This window comes from Telmatherina bonti (genome assembly GCF_933228915.1).
Source record: "Telmatherina bonti genome assembly, chromosome: 10".
Lineage (NCBI taxonomy): Eukaryota > Metazoa > Chordata > Actinopteri > Atheriniformes > Telmatherinidae > Telmatherina > Telmatherina bonti.
Window position 1 is genome coordinate 27,798,074 of NC_136628.1, and position 15,687 is coordinate 27,813,760.

General features: G+C 37.6%; 1 protein-coding gene across 1 annotated transcript; it reads right to left on the reverse strand.

Moving 5' to 3' along the window:
• Positions 1-9,054: 9,054 nt before the first annotated feature.
• vamp2 (vesicle-associated membrane protein 2) lies at positions 9,055-13,689 on the reverse strand (the record flags this gene model as incomplete). Its single annotated transcript, XM_079247445.1, has 5 exons — positions 9,055-9,071; positions 9,155-9,206; positions 9,533-9,691; positions 9,955-10,057; positions 13,664-13,689. The coding sequence occupies 5 exons, from the start codon at positions 13,687-13,689 to the stop codon at positions 9,055-9,057; spliced, it is 357 nt and encodes a 118-aa protein (XP_079103571.1).
• Between the last annotated feature and the right edge of the window lie 1,998 nt (positions 13,690-15,687).

Consider the following 15,687-nt stretch of genomic DNA (forward strand, 5'->3'; position numbering starts at 1 on the left):
GGCAGATGGTATAAGGACATGAGGGGTGAGAGAAAGAAGTGGAGGAGGTCGTTCGTTTGGGATGGGCGGAGAGAATGAATGTGTGGGGAGGAATGAGAAAAAGGGGGAATTTAGGAACAGACTGAGACGGGCTAAGATGCTGAAACGACAATAGTGGTGAGTAAGAGCCATGAGGGGGATGACGTGAGTTAGAAAGGAGGGGGAAGAAGACTAATTAAAACCAGATGTTTTCCTTAAAATAACCCCAGTTTAAGTATATGGAGGGGGTATCGAAGAAACAGGCTCAGTGTTTAAAAATAAAAATGAAGCTCAGTAAGGGCTGGATAGCTTGACAGTAGCTGTCTGGTTCTTTTAATGTTTCAAAATAAAACACTTAAAGTTGTTTTAGATGACCATTAACTCTATCCTGTGTCTGGTGGGTCATTACATAGGGCTCACAGGTGGAGGCAGACCCTGAGGCTCTTCAGGTTTTCAACAAGAAGGGTCATAAATCTTTGCATTCCACAGTCGACCAGAGGTGAGACCTTTCATTTCAAAACAGAATCCTTTCCATATAAAATAATAAAAATAAAAAAAACACCTTTGTCATTTGAGTTAAACAAAATGCGTACAGAAAGATCTGTTCAAAACTCTAATCTGTCATAAATTTCCTCCCTTCTTAACATATTTCCCTGAGATGTGAGAGTTTCTGTGGTTCCACATCATCTAGTCAAGAGGGTTTCTATGTGGCCTCACAATCCACCAAGGCAAGAATAACATTCAAGAAGGGGGAGCTTTCTTCCTCATCTTAAACTTTGTGATGAGCCAATCATTTGGCTTACATAACTAAGGCCTCATGTGGGACTCTGTCTCAATATGATATAAAACCTGCCATTTTTACTGACTACAGACACTAAACATCTTGATCAAAGACTGAAGCAAGTAGGGTGGACAGTGAATGAGAACAAAGTTTACACAACGACGTAACATGCAGCATATGGTCAAGGAACCTTTCCTTTCTTTTTCTTTTATGATCTTTTTATGGAGAAATGTGTTGTATGCGATGATGAGAGCTTAAATGGTTTTGGTGTTTGTTCGGCGTCTGTTTGACTGTGTCTTATCAAGACTCGAAGTATTGATAAGTAGGAATGCAGTGAGATGCAGGAGACTGCCTGGGGTGTCAGGGAGGGGTGTGTGCAGCTGCTACCATTATGTGTGGGAGTAAGAGTGACCTTTAAACTTACCAGTAATCAAAGCCAAGAGTGTAGGTTTCTGCAATAACTCTAGATGAATTTCTCCAGCTAGATCCACATTCTGTTTTGGAAAGTCTAAACGATGTGGGGGAGTACATGAGTACTGTGAAGGCAAAGGTAAGGGAGGCAGAGAAGGGGGCCGGTTAAATCTGAGAAATGGAAAACAAACTTAAAATGATCTGACAGAAAGATTAACAAAGTGAAAAGTTGCTCTTGACTGCACCCCAGAGCGAGGTCATGTTCATGCCTCTGTGAGCTAACACTTGACTGTTGTTTTTGCACACATTTTCTTGGCTAATCACTCACGCGTAATGTCTGAGTTAATCTCTTCAGAGTTGCTCAAGACATAGTCGTATTTGTGATCAAGACTTGGAAAACAGATGAAAACAAATGCATGCTGTCGAATCTTAACTGATACCATGTTTTACCCAAACCAGACCCATATGGTCACTGCTGTGGTATGTTTCAAATTAAGTCTTCACCATTTGATGACCAGTCTTCCATTTATAGCATGAAGCTCTGGCTAAATTTTTTATTTTTTTTAAAAAAAATACAATAAGATTTGATGAAACAAAATGTTATCTGCATTATCTTCTTCATGCAGTAATAATAATAAGCTTTTTTCCTGGATGCCCATCATTACTGTATGTGTACTTCATGATAAAATATTTTGTATTTTCTATATATAACTCAGAAGTGCTGATAGGATGTCACACTGGACATTGATAACGTGTGTGTGTAGTAAAACTTATCTGACTCAGTGTGTTCTTCGGCTAGAACTCTTTCAGTGCATAGTGTGACTGATAAGCAAAAGTCAAATATAAAGAAATATGACGTATCAGTCAGGTCTATTGCATGCCTCAAGTTTCAATAGGCACATGTGAGCAGTGAACACCACATCCACAATCTATCACATGAGCAGTGGTGGGCTCAAACATAAATTTTTACTGAGTTTGAACAAATCCTCTCCGGTTTTCTGTTTTCTGGCCTCAAATAAAGTAATCGGTTAACATTGTAACGGAATCAAAATCAATGCTGTGAGTATTATTTCATGGAAACATCTTAGGAGACAAGTATTGCCATGCCATGTCTCACTTATTTTCAAAAAGTTACAAAATATTTACCAAAACACAGTTAAAACTACTGCAATCTTTATATTCAGGGTATGACATGATGACTGCTCAGTCGACAAACTCACTCCACAACTGTTGTTAAATTCGTGGGATTACTGCAGCAGATGCTCTGATGATAAAGTCACTGCTTTTATCTGTTGCAGGCTGTATGAGGAGACGAGTACACAGCAATTATAACTGGCTGTGATGTGATGTATAATGAGTTAATCAACAGCTGTCTCTCTGAACGTCTTTTGCCATGCTGCTTGATATGCTGACACCTAGTGGTGAAAAATTAAAACTACATCTTTGTGAGAAAGACTGTCAGACGTGCTTGTGATAACTTTTAGCATTGTTTTGCCTCTGATAATATCGGTTTATGTCGTACAGCTTCTGAAAAATAAACACATTAACTAGTTTCAGTGATGTACACGCTCACTGGTGTCTTTTAAGTTTATGTTGTTCTGGTGCATTTTTATTTGGGTTATTAGGACCCAGGATTTCAAAGTCATCCTTTGGTTTTTCCTTTCAATCAGGCTGCGTAAGGACAATTTAATGCTGACAAAGATAAAAAAAAAAAAAGAAAAAAAAAAGAAGAAAAATAGCAAAAACTGCAGTAAATGAAAGTAATACTAAATAACACTAATAGTAAATAACCTTGATGTTTATAACCATGGTGGATGCTGAGTTTAATAAATTAAACATGCCATTAAAAGGTAACGTGTGGTTAAAGAACAGCTTTTACCTCAGATGTACCTCACCTCACCTTACAGCTTTCATAAATGTTTACCGAACTGAATTTGATGCTTTAATATATCCCTTAAACTAGTATTTTCATTATTGTCTTGTGTTTAATTACCCCTTATCTGATTATATATATATATATATATATATATATATATATATATATATATATATATTTATATATGTGGATTTTAATAGTTAATTTTATCTTTTTTTTTTAATACTTTATTGAAACATAGCATGTAATAGTGTGAACACCGACACCCAGCTGCTGTATTGTAGAATGAATGATGTTATATCCAGATTACAATAAAGAATCTAAACCAGCAAACCAATATATATCCTATGTGTGTGTGTATATATAGTGTGTATATATATATATATATATATATATATATATATATATATATATATATATATATATATATATATATATATATATATATATATATATATGTGTGTGTGTGTGTGTGTGTGTGTGTGTGTGTGTGTGTGTGTGTGTTTGTGTGTGTGTGTGTATACTAAACTTAAACTTTTAAAATGCACTGATAAATTAATTATTTAGTTTTCACAAGTACAAGTCACTTTATGCCCCCATAACGTGGTGGTGAATCTCCATGTTTCCTGAATAAAGTGCCTTGTAGGCCTAAATTCCCTGATTTCAGTTTCATTGATAATTTCCTGACATATTTCTGTTAATTTTACAGGTGTTGCCAATAAAGATTTCACTGTATTAATAGCAACAACTTAAACAACATTATTGCTGACTTCAAGCACATTAGACTATAGTTATTCAGCTAAATATTTTGCATGGCTGCTTAGTGGGACTTAGCACACATATCATGTGTTTGTGTAGTCTGAAGTGTTTTGGGAGAGTTATAGTGTAACTTACGTGTGTGGCAGCAACACACTAAATCAGACTCTGGACGGATGCAGAAACGTGCAGTTTATGGCTCCAGGTCTCCATGTATTTTTCTTTTTTTTTTTTGGCACACTTACATTTAATCAGAATCAATTAAAGAAAAAAAAAGTTGATCTCTCTATTGGTAATAAATTTATGCTTTTTCCACACAGCTCAGTTAAGGTTCCAAAAATTGCAATTAGTTACATCTTTTCATTGCTGCACACACAAAAATCACATGAAGCACACACAAAAGTACAAGTTTCCACAGATACTTTTTCCAATATACATATATTTCATGATGTTCATCAATATAATAAGACATTGATAGATTTACACTACAATTATTTCATGTACTTTTTCATTCAGTCTCCTCACCTTTACATTGAATCAACCTTGTTTCTAATCCCATACCAAAGGACAGCACAATAAATCTATCAATAAATAAAAGCAAATAAAAGAAAAAAAAAGTGAGAATAAAATAAAACTGAGCACATTGCCTGTGATCCTCCAGTCCTGTCCCTCCTTGTAAGGCTAGATGAAACAGAGGCAATGTGGGCCTTCATCCCTCAAACCCCACTCAAAACAAAACAAAAAAAAAAAAGAGAGAAAGAAAAAAAAATTATTTCTTTAAAATTAAACCAATTTAAATTATATATCTTGTAGGTACAAACTTTTATATGATGTAAACGATAGAATCATTCTAAGTATTCTGGACGATTGACGGTAAATATACTTTTTCCCCATTAACTTGTCATTTTCATTACCATTACCCATCAGTGCTGACACAAACAATGCTGTGACATCTGGAATTGTTACTAAACAGATGCAAAATAAAAACACAATATTTGGTTAAAAAAAAAAAAAAATCAAACATGTTAACATATTTTAAGTTGAATATTGTGCATCTTAAGCCACCCAGTGAACAATCAGTAACTCAAAAGGTTCCCTCCTGTTGCTGTGTTCATGTCTTTTCGGGGTGACTCTACATTTACATTCCCTCTTCATCTCATGGCGATGAAACTTTCACTAAAATACCATCAACTCAAACCAGCAAGATGGCCTTACTTTTTGGATCACCTCCAAAATGACTTGAACACAGCGTTGAGATGACTGAACGGTTCTGTAGGATGACATGAGACAATATTCGCCACTCGATCATCCCACCAAAACGAAGGAATCACAACAGAAAAAGTGCCACGGTGTTAAAATATATGCACACTTTCTTTTCATACAGACATTAAAGCAACATGGAAAAAAAGAGAAAGAGAGAGCACTCGCTTCATTTTCACTATTGTGACCAAACTGCTTGAGCACTCACAGGACAACAGTTTGTTTTATGGATTACACAGAGGTCCTACCCCAATCAGCAGTGTTCTTTCACTTCAGTCCACTGTGTGTTTAAGTCCTGTAAAATGGCTAAATTGACCACATCCATGACCTTTTTTTTTTTTTAGAATTTTCTATTGCCAAAATAATCCAAATTTTCAGTGGCTTATATACCTTAAACCTGAGGATATAGGACCCCCCTACCCCCCAAAACATCCCCCCTATTACAACACCAAACAATGCAGAATTTTTATAACATTTTTTCTTGGTTTTGTCTGATAGCTATAGCTAATTCACACAGCTTTTCAACACAATGGAGACACAGAAAAAAGAAGACTTGTGCTATAATTAGTTACAGGATCATGTGTCTACAAACTTGGTACAGATTAAAGAAGCTCCTCAGGCCCGGATACACATGATAAGGGGAGACTGTGTTTGAGATTTGAAGCATGCGGCCCTCATGTTTTGGTTTAACTTGCATATGTTAGGATGGCACACTCACAAGCCAAACTGACACACCATATATAGAAATATTGTGTGATAACTTATAGATCCTAAAGATAAAGGAAGGGTATAAGCTATTTAAAACAGGCTGATACAGTTTAAATAGCAGGTCTCTCTTCGCTTGTTTTTGATGGCTATTGGCAGCGTAAGCACGGTAATCTGGTCTTTGGTAATTGTCTGCTGTTTACTTTTGCTCTGTGTTGGAGAAAAAAAAAGACATCGGGGGAGCAAGGCGGAGTGGGCTTGTTAGGGGTTGGGCTCTTTTCAAATAGATCTGATGTCAGATCTGAAACCTCTTTGCTTGTGTACTTCAGTGGTCAAGGAAACAACGTGCCCTCACTCTGAGATTTAAGCGGCCTAATCTGTCAGGATAAACCAGGGATATTCCCAAGACAGAGCTATTCTAACACACACACACACATACACACACCGAAGCACCTGCTTGCACACAGTAGGAATCTGAATTAGTAAATCAAGTTGAGGAAAAAGGGACAGGTTGGTCTACTCTGCTGGTGGGAAAGATAAGAGAGATAAGGTTGCAAAGGCATTTTTTAACTCCTACTTTAGGACTTAAAGTTCAATTCATGCTTTTCTTTTAGGATTTTCTTTTTATCAATGGCAGTAAATTATGAGCTAATCTGCATCCTGGTTACAATTCAAGACACAAAGCTTGTAAGTTCTCAGTTAACCAGATTTATCTGAATAGCTGAACTGCAACGATTTCAGAGCTTTGATTTACTGCAACCACAAGAAAAAAACCAACTTTGAAAGCAAAGTCTCTCAGTGGTTGCATGTAAAGTGGTTTTAATTCCTATAAATCCCTTTAGTGGCCTTAAAGAATTTCAGATAAATGCCTTCAAAAAGTTCAAGGCCTTGGTTTTACGGGGAATTTTATAATTGAAAAACCAAGCACTTTGGATTGCCCCGCTCTTCTATTCATAGCCAGAAGGTTAGCATACACACAAGTACATGCTGAAAAAAAATCAGAGAAAATACTTCAAGACCACACCAGTGAGGGCACCAATGAAATAAATAACTGCGATAAGAAAAGAAGCTTCTCCCTTGATGCTTGGCAGTGTATAACGCACAGAGCTGAATTACAAAAAACACACCAGACAGAGGTAAAGAGGAGCTCACTGTGGTTGGCAGCAAGTGGTACTGACTGTACGCCTCCTCTTTACCTGTCTGCTTCACACAAAAATATACTATAATAAAAAATAGAATCTATTATATTTAAAAAAGAAAAAAGGCCTTAACTATAGGGAGAAACACTGAGACAAAACCACTGCGCTAGTAAAATACTCTTCTTAGGAATGCTACGGTTTATTTTTATGATGTTTTTTTGTCCCTAAGCGGACCGTAAATTTCTCAACCTGCCCCAACATAAGTGGATTGTGGACCTTTGTCCTTTTTTTCATCCTGGCTCTGTAAGGCTAAATTGTCCTCATTTATTTATTTTTAAATGTGCTCTTCGTGTTGAGAGGTTTTGCTGCACCAGCGTTTCTCTTGGCCAGGCTGTGAAGCAGCCAGACAGCGCCATCAAAAACAAGGTTGTTTTGTGCATTTTTCACGGATGCTTTTTTTTTCCCCACAGTCAGCCATTCCCCAGACACTAACTTAAAGTGTGAGGGAGGGTTTGACTGGAAACTAACAAAAGTAACTTAGGACTAAGGCTTTTCAGTGCACTCATAAAGAATGGACCAGCATAACCTTGGATTTATGGAAGTTGATCAATCTTCACCTTTTGGAATGAAACCATTCAATCTCCTGGAATTAGAACCTAATTCCAAGCATATATCACCGCTTTGACATAAATGTATTTCCACAGGATACTGTGTGGGGTTTAATATTAAGGTAACATCACTAATTTGACAACAAAAAAAAAATAACTTGGATTGTAAGTCTGATCCCGTCTTATCCAGAAATGTACTCTTACAGCTATTTACTACAACTATTTTCTCCTATGGTTTGCATGACCAACGTTACTAACACAACTTTCATTGCATGTACATATTTTTTTTAAGGTACTTACATTTACATGTGCTACAGTAAGAGCATTTGCACTAGACTGCAATGAAGGAATGTTTTCGAAATAAGACACTACGTAATATTCAAATAAAAAAAGAAACATCTACAGACATTGGTCCAACGTTACTATGGCAGTTTAAATTATCAGAGGAAACTGAGGTGTCCAAGCATGCCTAGAGACAGAGGACGAATTGGGTATTAAAGACACTTGAGATGGTAGTTCTTAAAGACAGCATCATCGAAACAGAATCACACTCAGTTAATGAAAGGAAAAGATGGACAGGGCTGTGATGATCACTAGAGATTAGCTTCACAAGTCATGCAATATTCTTATGCTTGATCAGTGTCAGCGAGCATTAACTCTCCCAAAAATGCCATACAAGAAACTAAAACTTAATATCTTTTTAAGGTGTAAAGTTATGGAGCTAAACCAGGGGAAGCCTGGGGAGTTTGTAAGGCTCCTTTCCTTTGTGGAGTAGCTCCAATTTCTTTAACTTGAAAGCGTGTCTTTCAGGACAAGTTTTAGCTCTCCCAGGCTCTTTTTTTTTTAACTGTCTTGGTGGATGAGAGCAACGCAGATAAATGAAAAACAAATGGTATGCCAATAGTTACATGGAGACTAGCTCCACTGTGCAAAACACACCAAGAAAATGCAGAACAAGCAGGGGACCAACAGGTGATGAGAACATGCAAGTTACACACTTCGATTAATAGGCAGTAGTTAACGCTGAAGCATACGTCAAATTAATTTAAAAAAATAAATAAAAAGTACAAAATGCACACACACACGCACACACACCTACAAAACAGTATATATCAGAATAAAACTCTACAAAGAACTATATATATATCAGTTATGTAACAATTATCGCCAATTGTTGTTTCCTTTTCTGTTGTTGCATCGTCACAAGTGTTTGGTTCTCAGTATGGCAGGTTAGAAAAGCCAAGAGTACCCAGAAAGGAGACGGGGCCACACACTCACAGGACAAGTATTAACAGGGGTCCAGAGGCGAGGTGGTGAAAGTGGGGGAGTCACGGGGCCCTGAAGGGTTTAGGGGTGTTATATCGAGGCTAACTGGGGAGATATACGTACATATAATAAATTATCTGTGGTTAATTTTGTCATCAATTAGAGGTTGTTTTTTTGTTTTTTTTATTCTGTAGCAAGGAAGCTGGGATCAGACTGGGGTAGGAACGACTCTTCTTAGGTGCTGAAGTACACTGTAGAAAGAAAAAAAGAGGTAAAGTTAGTGAAGCATTTTTCTTATGTGATGACTGATTTCTGAGTGCACAAGAGTTCTTACCAATAATGACAATGAGGACAATCACACATATCACACCCAGGATAATCATCATCTGTGGTCAGCAGGTTTAAAAAGAGAGATAAAGTCATTAGAAAAGTGGTACATTTGGTTACATCAGTGTAATAAACACATTATAAGCACAACTGAAATCAAACAATGGTTATTTAAAATATGCAGTGGTTTAAATATCTCCAACTCTTAATGTTTAAAGGACAAGATTTCTTTGGGCTGCTCGGCTGCATAGCTGCATGGCGTGATGCGGCATTCTGGTTATTCTTGAGGCTGTTTTGCAATCTTCAAAACATCCACTGAAACGTGTTTTTTTGAGTCTGAAAAGCGTTGTAGACACGTTTGTAAGATAAATAAGCATGTCCTCACCTTGGCATTCTTCCACCAGTATTTATTCTTCAGTTTTGCAGCGCTGGTCTCAAACTGAGAAGCTCCAGCCTGCAGGGCGTCAGCCCTATCATCCAGTTCTGACAGCTTCTGATCACGCTCCAGAACCTTATCCACGTTTACACGCATGATATCCACCACCTGGGGAAAGAAATGCAAAGCAGTGAGGTGCAGTCAGCAATTAGACAACATCACCAAATAGCACAAGTTCAACTAGATGGAGCAGATCTGCTAGATTTAGATCAAAATTATAATTATTTATTTATTTAACAAGTCAGAAACAACATAAACCCCAAAACTGTACAAACCAAACCAACTTCCATGTTTTTTTGTTTTTGTTTTTTTTATCGATCTAACTCTTTGTATTTTAAGAAATGTTTGTAGGTAAAACAAGATGCACTCACCTCATCCACTTGTGCCTGTGTCTGCTGCAGACGGCGGTTGCTGGTGAGGTTGGGAGGGGGCTGATTCCCTCCTTCTGGTGCAGGGGCTCCAGCTGGGGCAGACCTGATTAAAGAAAAAAAACAAAAAACAAATATAGTTATTAATACACGTACAGAGAGTGAATAATTCAGAGAAAAATTAAGGGAGATGTTAGTTTATATCAGTTCAACCCATTTAGAAGTACTTCACCTGATGAAACGTAAATGAATTAATATTTCACACAAGTATGACTCATGCGTGCCTTTACAAAAGAAAAAAAAAAGAAAACAGGCTGCTTGAAAAAAAAAAGAGAAAATAGGACTATTTTGTCATTACATCTCATTGTTCTTCAGACAGCAATTTTGTAACTGAGTTTACAAAAACATTTCTATATTTTTTTTCTACTGCCAACCTCAGTTACATAAACAAATAAATAAATATTCCATCCAGAATTACCACCTCAAGTAAGGAAGTGCAGATGAAATGTCTCACATGGCTTTGCTCTATTCTATTGTTGCACGAGATTATCTATATGTTCTCACACAGTATATACTTGAGGTAAATATTAAGACAAAACTTCAAATAAAAGTGACCGATGTCACAAAACACAGTACTCGAGTCATTTCTTTCCACTTAATTGTTGGTTAATTTGCCTAAATAGTGCATTAATCGGCTACAAAACAAGCAAAACAGATCCTTTACTTTAACTGAGAATTGACTGCCACTGCAGGTGTATTGAAAAATGTAAAACGAATGTGACGTCAAAGTTCTGAGAGTTTATGTTGGATTTTGAGATTACAGACTGAATCGCATCTAATTAAGAAGAACAGAAGATTTTATTGGAACAGAAAGGTTTGACCTGTTGGAATCATGAACTGGAGTTACACTACCTTCCTATAAAAAATGAACACAAAAATAAAGAGAAAGAAATACAATAAAAATTGGCTCAACAAATGTTAAAGGGATTTGTTTTGTCCTGTTTGTTCTGGCCCAGAGTGACGTTTTCATGTGGATGTACTGTGCACAGACGGTGGCCACAGTAAGTGACAGAGTTAGAGAGAAAGTGTCATTCTATCACTGAAAAGTGAAAGCCTCATGAAAAATGCCCCCAACATGAACATGCAATGTGCAAGCGTGCTCATCACTTTGCAGCAAGACAGATAATATAATAGAAAATTTGAGAACTGACATGAATTATTTCACTTGAATTAATTTTACTTCAATTTTCTTTAAACTTCTAAATGCACTTCTGCAAAAATCTGTTTCTAAAACAGCATAAATAATTAATGAATGATAAAGAATAGCAGATAAGCAAAATAATCCCCAACATAACGCAAGCATCATGGAACAGTTTACAGTCACAACGTCATCAAATTCTTAATTAATCAACAGGCTTTTACATTATGAATTTATTGTTCTTTTTTCTTAAACAGTCAATAGAATCTATGTTGAAATAAAACCTGGTTTTAGCTCTTGAATAAAATCCAAAGAACTGCAAAGTAGATCACAGGACCATCACAACTGTGTCTATGGATAACATCCTCTTTGATGGCATTTATTAACCTGCCACCACATTGTATGCTTTATTGTTGTGAAGCACTTTGTGACCTTGTGCCTATGAAAAATGCTATATAAATAGTCTTATCTTATCTTATCTTATCTTATCTTTCCCAAGCAATATCCAACAATGCAATAAGTTTGAAAGGACAAGAAATTGCTACCAAGTGTGAACCTATAAACCTCTAAAATTGAAGATTTAAGCCAAAGATGCAGAATAAACAACATGTATGTTTATGATCAAACAAAGCTATGATTAATAGCTTAAACCATGATTAATAAACTAAAAGTAAAAGACAGAAAACTGAATATGGTTGTCCAATATTATTTTGAACCAAGCTTTGACTACCTCAGCCAACATATACAAGTGTTGGTTCAACTATGCGTAAGGTCATAGTAAATAAAACGCTAAAAAAAAAAAACAAAAAAAAAAAAAAACATTTTGCAATCCAGTCCAGAATATCCAGTAGAAAAATTAAAGTGAAAATGATGAACTTGCTTATATTACTTAGTCTCTCAGAGTACTCACTCCATTAATCAAGCTATTTTACATCATTAGTCACAAAAGCCTAATGTCACATAGGAGTTTAAAAGAAAGTCAGCTCCATGGCATCTTCTGGCAAACATGCCTCAGCCTTAAGAAAGCAAATCTACGAGTTGAAACCAACTCAGTATAAAGGTGACCCTTATGCGCTCACACACTACTAATCCTCTAACAACAACAAATCCTTTAGAGTAGTTGGCCTGATGCTGCTGGTGGGTCACAATCAGCTACTAGTAAGCGTGAACAGAAAATAGATATTTTAAACCTCCAAAACAACCATCAATATCCATGTTATGTGTACCGAAGACTACAGCACTAGAGTATTATTTCATCCGTAATTTGCACATTAGCAAACACTAGGACGCAAAAGAATTTATCAACAAAGTTTGTTCACTGCTGAATACCAAACTACAAAATATCACATGTAATCACTATGTGCTTCTTTTTCTGTGCTATTAACACATAAAAAGAACATGTGCAGGGGTTCAGACAGTCATCACTTCTCAGCTAACACCAGGAAGAGTTGCTTATGCAGCAAACCTCCTGAATTTGATCCAGCCAAGTGGATCAAAAATTTCCTTGCTACTCCTGTGCATAAGCTTCTTCTGTTCCCCTATTTTTCATATGCAAATGAGCATTCGCTCATCTCCATAATTATGGCACAAAGGTTTGAAATCTCAGCAAAATAAGTTAACATGAATAAGACCTTTTAATTGTTTCAGTTTCATGCCTCTTTTCAGTGTAAAGAGAATCAGAAAATCTTATCAAATTAAGATATCCAATATAAAATACTAAAAAGGTTAAGTTTCACACCACTCAGTCTTCAGTCCACTGCTAATGTGAAATGTTCTATGAAAGTTAAATATATTCAATCTTCTAACAAGAGAGTGCTTATTAAAATAGTCCCCGTGGTTTCCAATGGGGGCTGCTGCAACTTTGACAGCTCTATTTAAGGTTTTCAGAGACCTAAAATGAAATGACAAAGACTCATAACATTTACCTTGCCTATCCAGAAAGGAGCCTGACATACCCAGACAGATAGACTAATAGACTAATAGACTAGATAGATAGATAGATAGATAGATAGATAGATAGATAGATAGATAGATAGATAGATAGATAGATTTCTGTCGTCACGACCATGGAGAAGCATCTTCTTTCATTTTCAGCACTGAAGAGCGACATTTCAGCACTGGACAGCGCCTCGGCAGCCTGAACCAACAACTGTCATATCCAGTCCTTTCTGTCCCATTCCGTCTCGTGTTACATGACTTTCACCACATACTGAAGGCTGCTGGGTCTTCATAATGTCCTGTCAAAACCACATCGTTCACAACGAGCACAACAGGCCGCTAAATACACACAGAGCCGAGCAAACTGAGGGCGTGGAGGTCTCCGTTTATAAAACGGGGAGATTTTGAGCACCTGGATGTCTTTACCATCACATTTTGGCAATAGATTTACCTCAGTAGCACACAGTGGAAATGTATACAGGCATGACAATACGGCTGAGTGACATGTGTGTAGGCACTATTATATATAACTGCTTGATGTGTTGGAAAACTGACAGATGGGGCTGTCACGGCTACCTTTTCTTAGCCAGCCATTTATACATCTTTGCATGACGCGCGATTGAAACAATACAAAGCAAGACAAAGTAGAGTTATTTCATTTTAAAGGGAGCATTTAACTGAGAAGAGATAACCATCCTGAAATGAGTAGAGAAATATAGCCGTCCGCCCTCGCATGACAATCGACGACATACAGTGGGAGGCTAGGCTATCCCCACCCCCCGCAGGAGGTTGCAAATATCACCTAAACCAGGCCTAACCCTAATTTACAGCTAATAACACAATAGTCAATAACAAGGTTTCATTGAGTATCGAATATTTTCAAAGCTGCACTTGTTCAACAGGCTATGAAAATGGCCTGAGCTCCTCTAGCAGCCTGTGTGATTTGTTCAACGCTGTGTCCTTGCTGTTTCTAGAATTAGCCTAATCGTCAGCTGCCGTTCAGCGACACGAAAATTAAGCCTCTGATATGTTCAGTGTTTTTTTTTTTTACTGCGCTTCATTTTGTATTACTTTAGGTTTAATTAACATGTGCTTAATCGCGTAGACGGTGTCCTTTTCCAATTCAAACCAGCCTAAACTGGAAAGGAAAAAAATGCGAGTGTGCGTGCGTGCTGGCTCGAGTGAGACGGACAATAAAATGAAAGAGCAGCTATGAGGGGGGGAGGAAAAAGCACACGCACAGCTTGTTTACCACATAGAGAAATAAAATAAGGCTGATAATGTCACATAAGAGACGATGCTTCCATTTGCCTCAAGGTTAGGCCGACGCGTTAGCCTTTATACATTCACGTTTGGGTCACGTTACCAGACAGACGCTGCTGTGAAATTACATTCAACCACAACATTTAATCATTATAAACATAACACCCGGGAAATACCCGCAGGACTCGGTGCTTACAGAGGGTAAATCCCCAACAGCCTGCCAGCTATTTAGTCGTGAGGACGCCACTGTAATAAGCGAGGATTTATGCTTTTTTGGGGGGGGGGGGGGGGGGGGGGGGGTTAAAATTAGCATTAAAACGATGATGTACTTACATTTTCCTGGTTGTATTGGCTAGACAGCTGCGCTGAAATCCGGACTGGAGATGTTAGCGCGCACTAAGTGGCTGGCAGATGGATGTGGATTGCCTTCTGCGCTCGTCTCTACCCTCTGGCAGCTTTTGGTTGGTTATTGTGGCGTTTCCCTGCCTATATATCCAAGGAGGAGCGCTGGTTTGTATCTGCCACTGAGCTATGTCCCGTGAACGCGTCTTCCTCCCCCCCCTTTTCTTTTCTTTTCTTTTCTTTTCTGATCTATATGTTTCTTGCTTGGCGATGCGGCACCTGCAGGCTGTTACTGGAGCCTGGCACTGTCCGAGTCTGTGCGGTAATGAAGGTGTAATAAACGCCACTTGGATTAGGCGGACAAAGATGGCTCGGTGACGTCAGCAGCGGCGAGTTTCATGTTGAAATGAGTGGCCAGGCACTCGCAAAAAAAAAAACAAAACACCGATTTTACCGCATGGGACAGCGCCGTTTTGGTCTGCTTTAGCCGCAACTGGAAGTCTATGTGTGTTTCTTTTGGTAACGTCACATATTATGGCCAAGCTTAAGTTAAAAGCTCCTCAAAAGGAGCTTAAGTTGATTTCAAGGCTGTGTGTCAACAAAATGGCGTTCCTAGAAAGGGGGTGTGGCGAGGCTCGCGGTGGGTGCCTGCTATCATTCATAGTAAATATGGATGTGGGTATGGCGGGGAGTAAACCCACCTGACAGAAGTTTACAAACCATTTTGCAGACAGACAAGTCATTCCTAGTATTTTTTGATGATTTTTATCTCTACAACATATAGAACTTTATGGAGTTGTAATTAAGCACAGAGGGTCCTTTTAGCTTGGGTCTTGGCCCCTGGGGACCCTGTTTACTACCTCAGAAGTGCTTCAAGAAATCTCCCAACAAAATAACAAAAATTAGAATCCATTCAAGAGAACATAAATGTTTATAAAGATATAGCCGTGTCACCCTTTTAAACACAGAAAACTAATTAAAGTAGAATGGAAGGT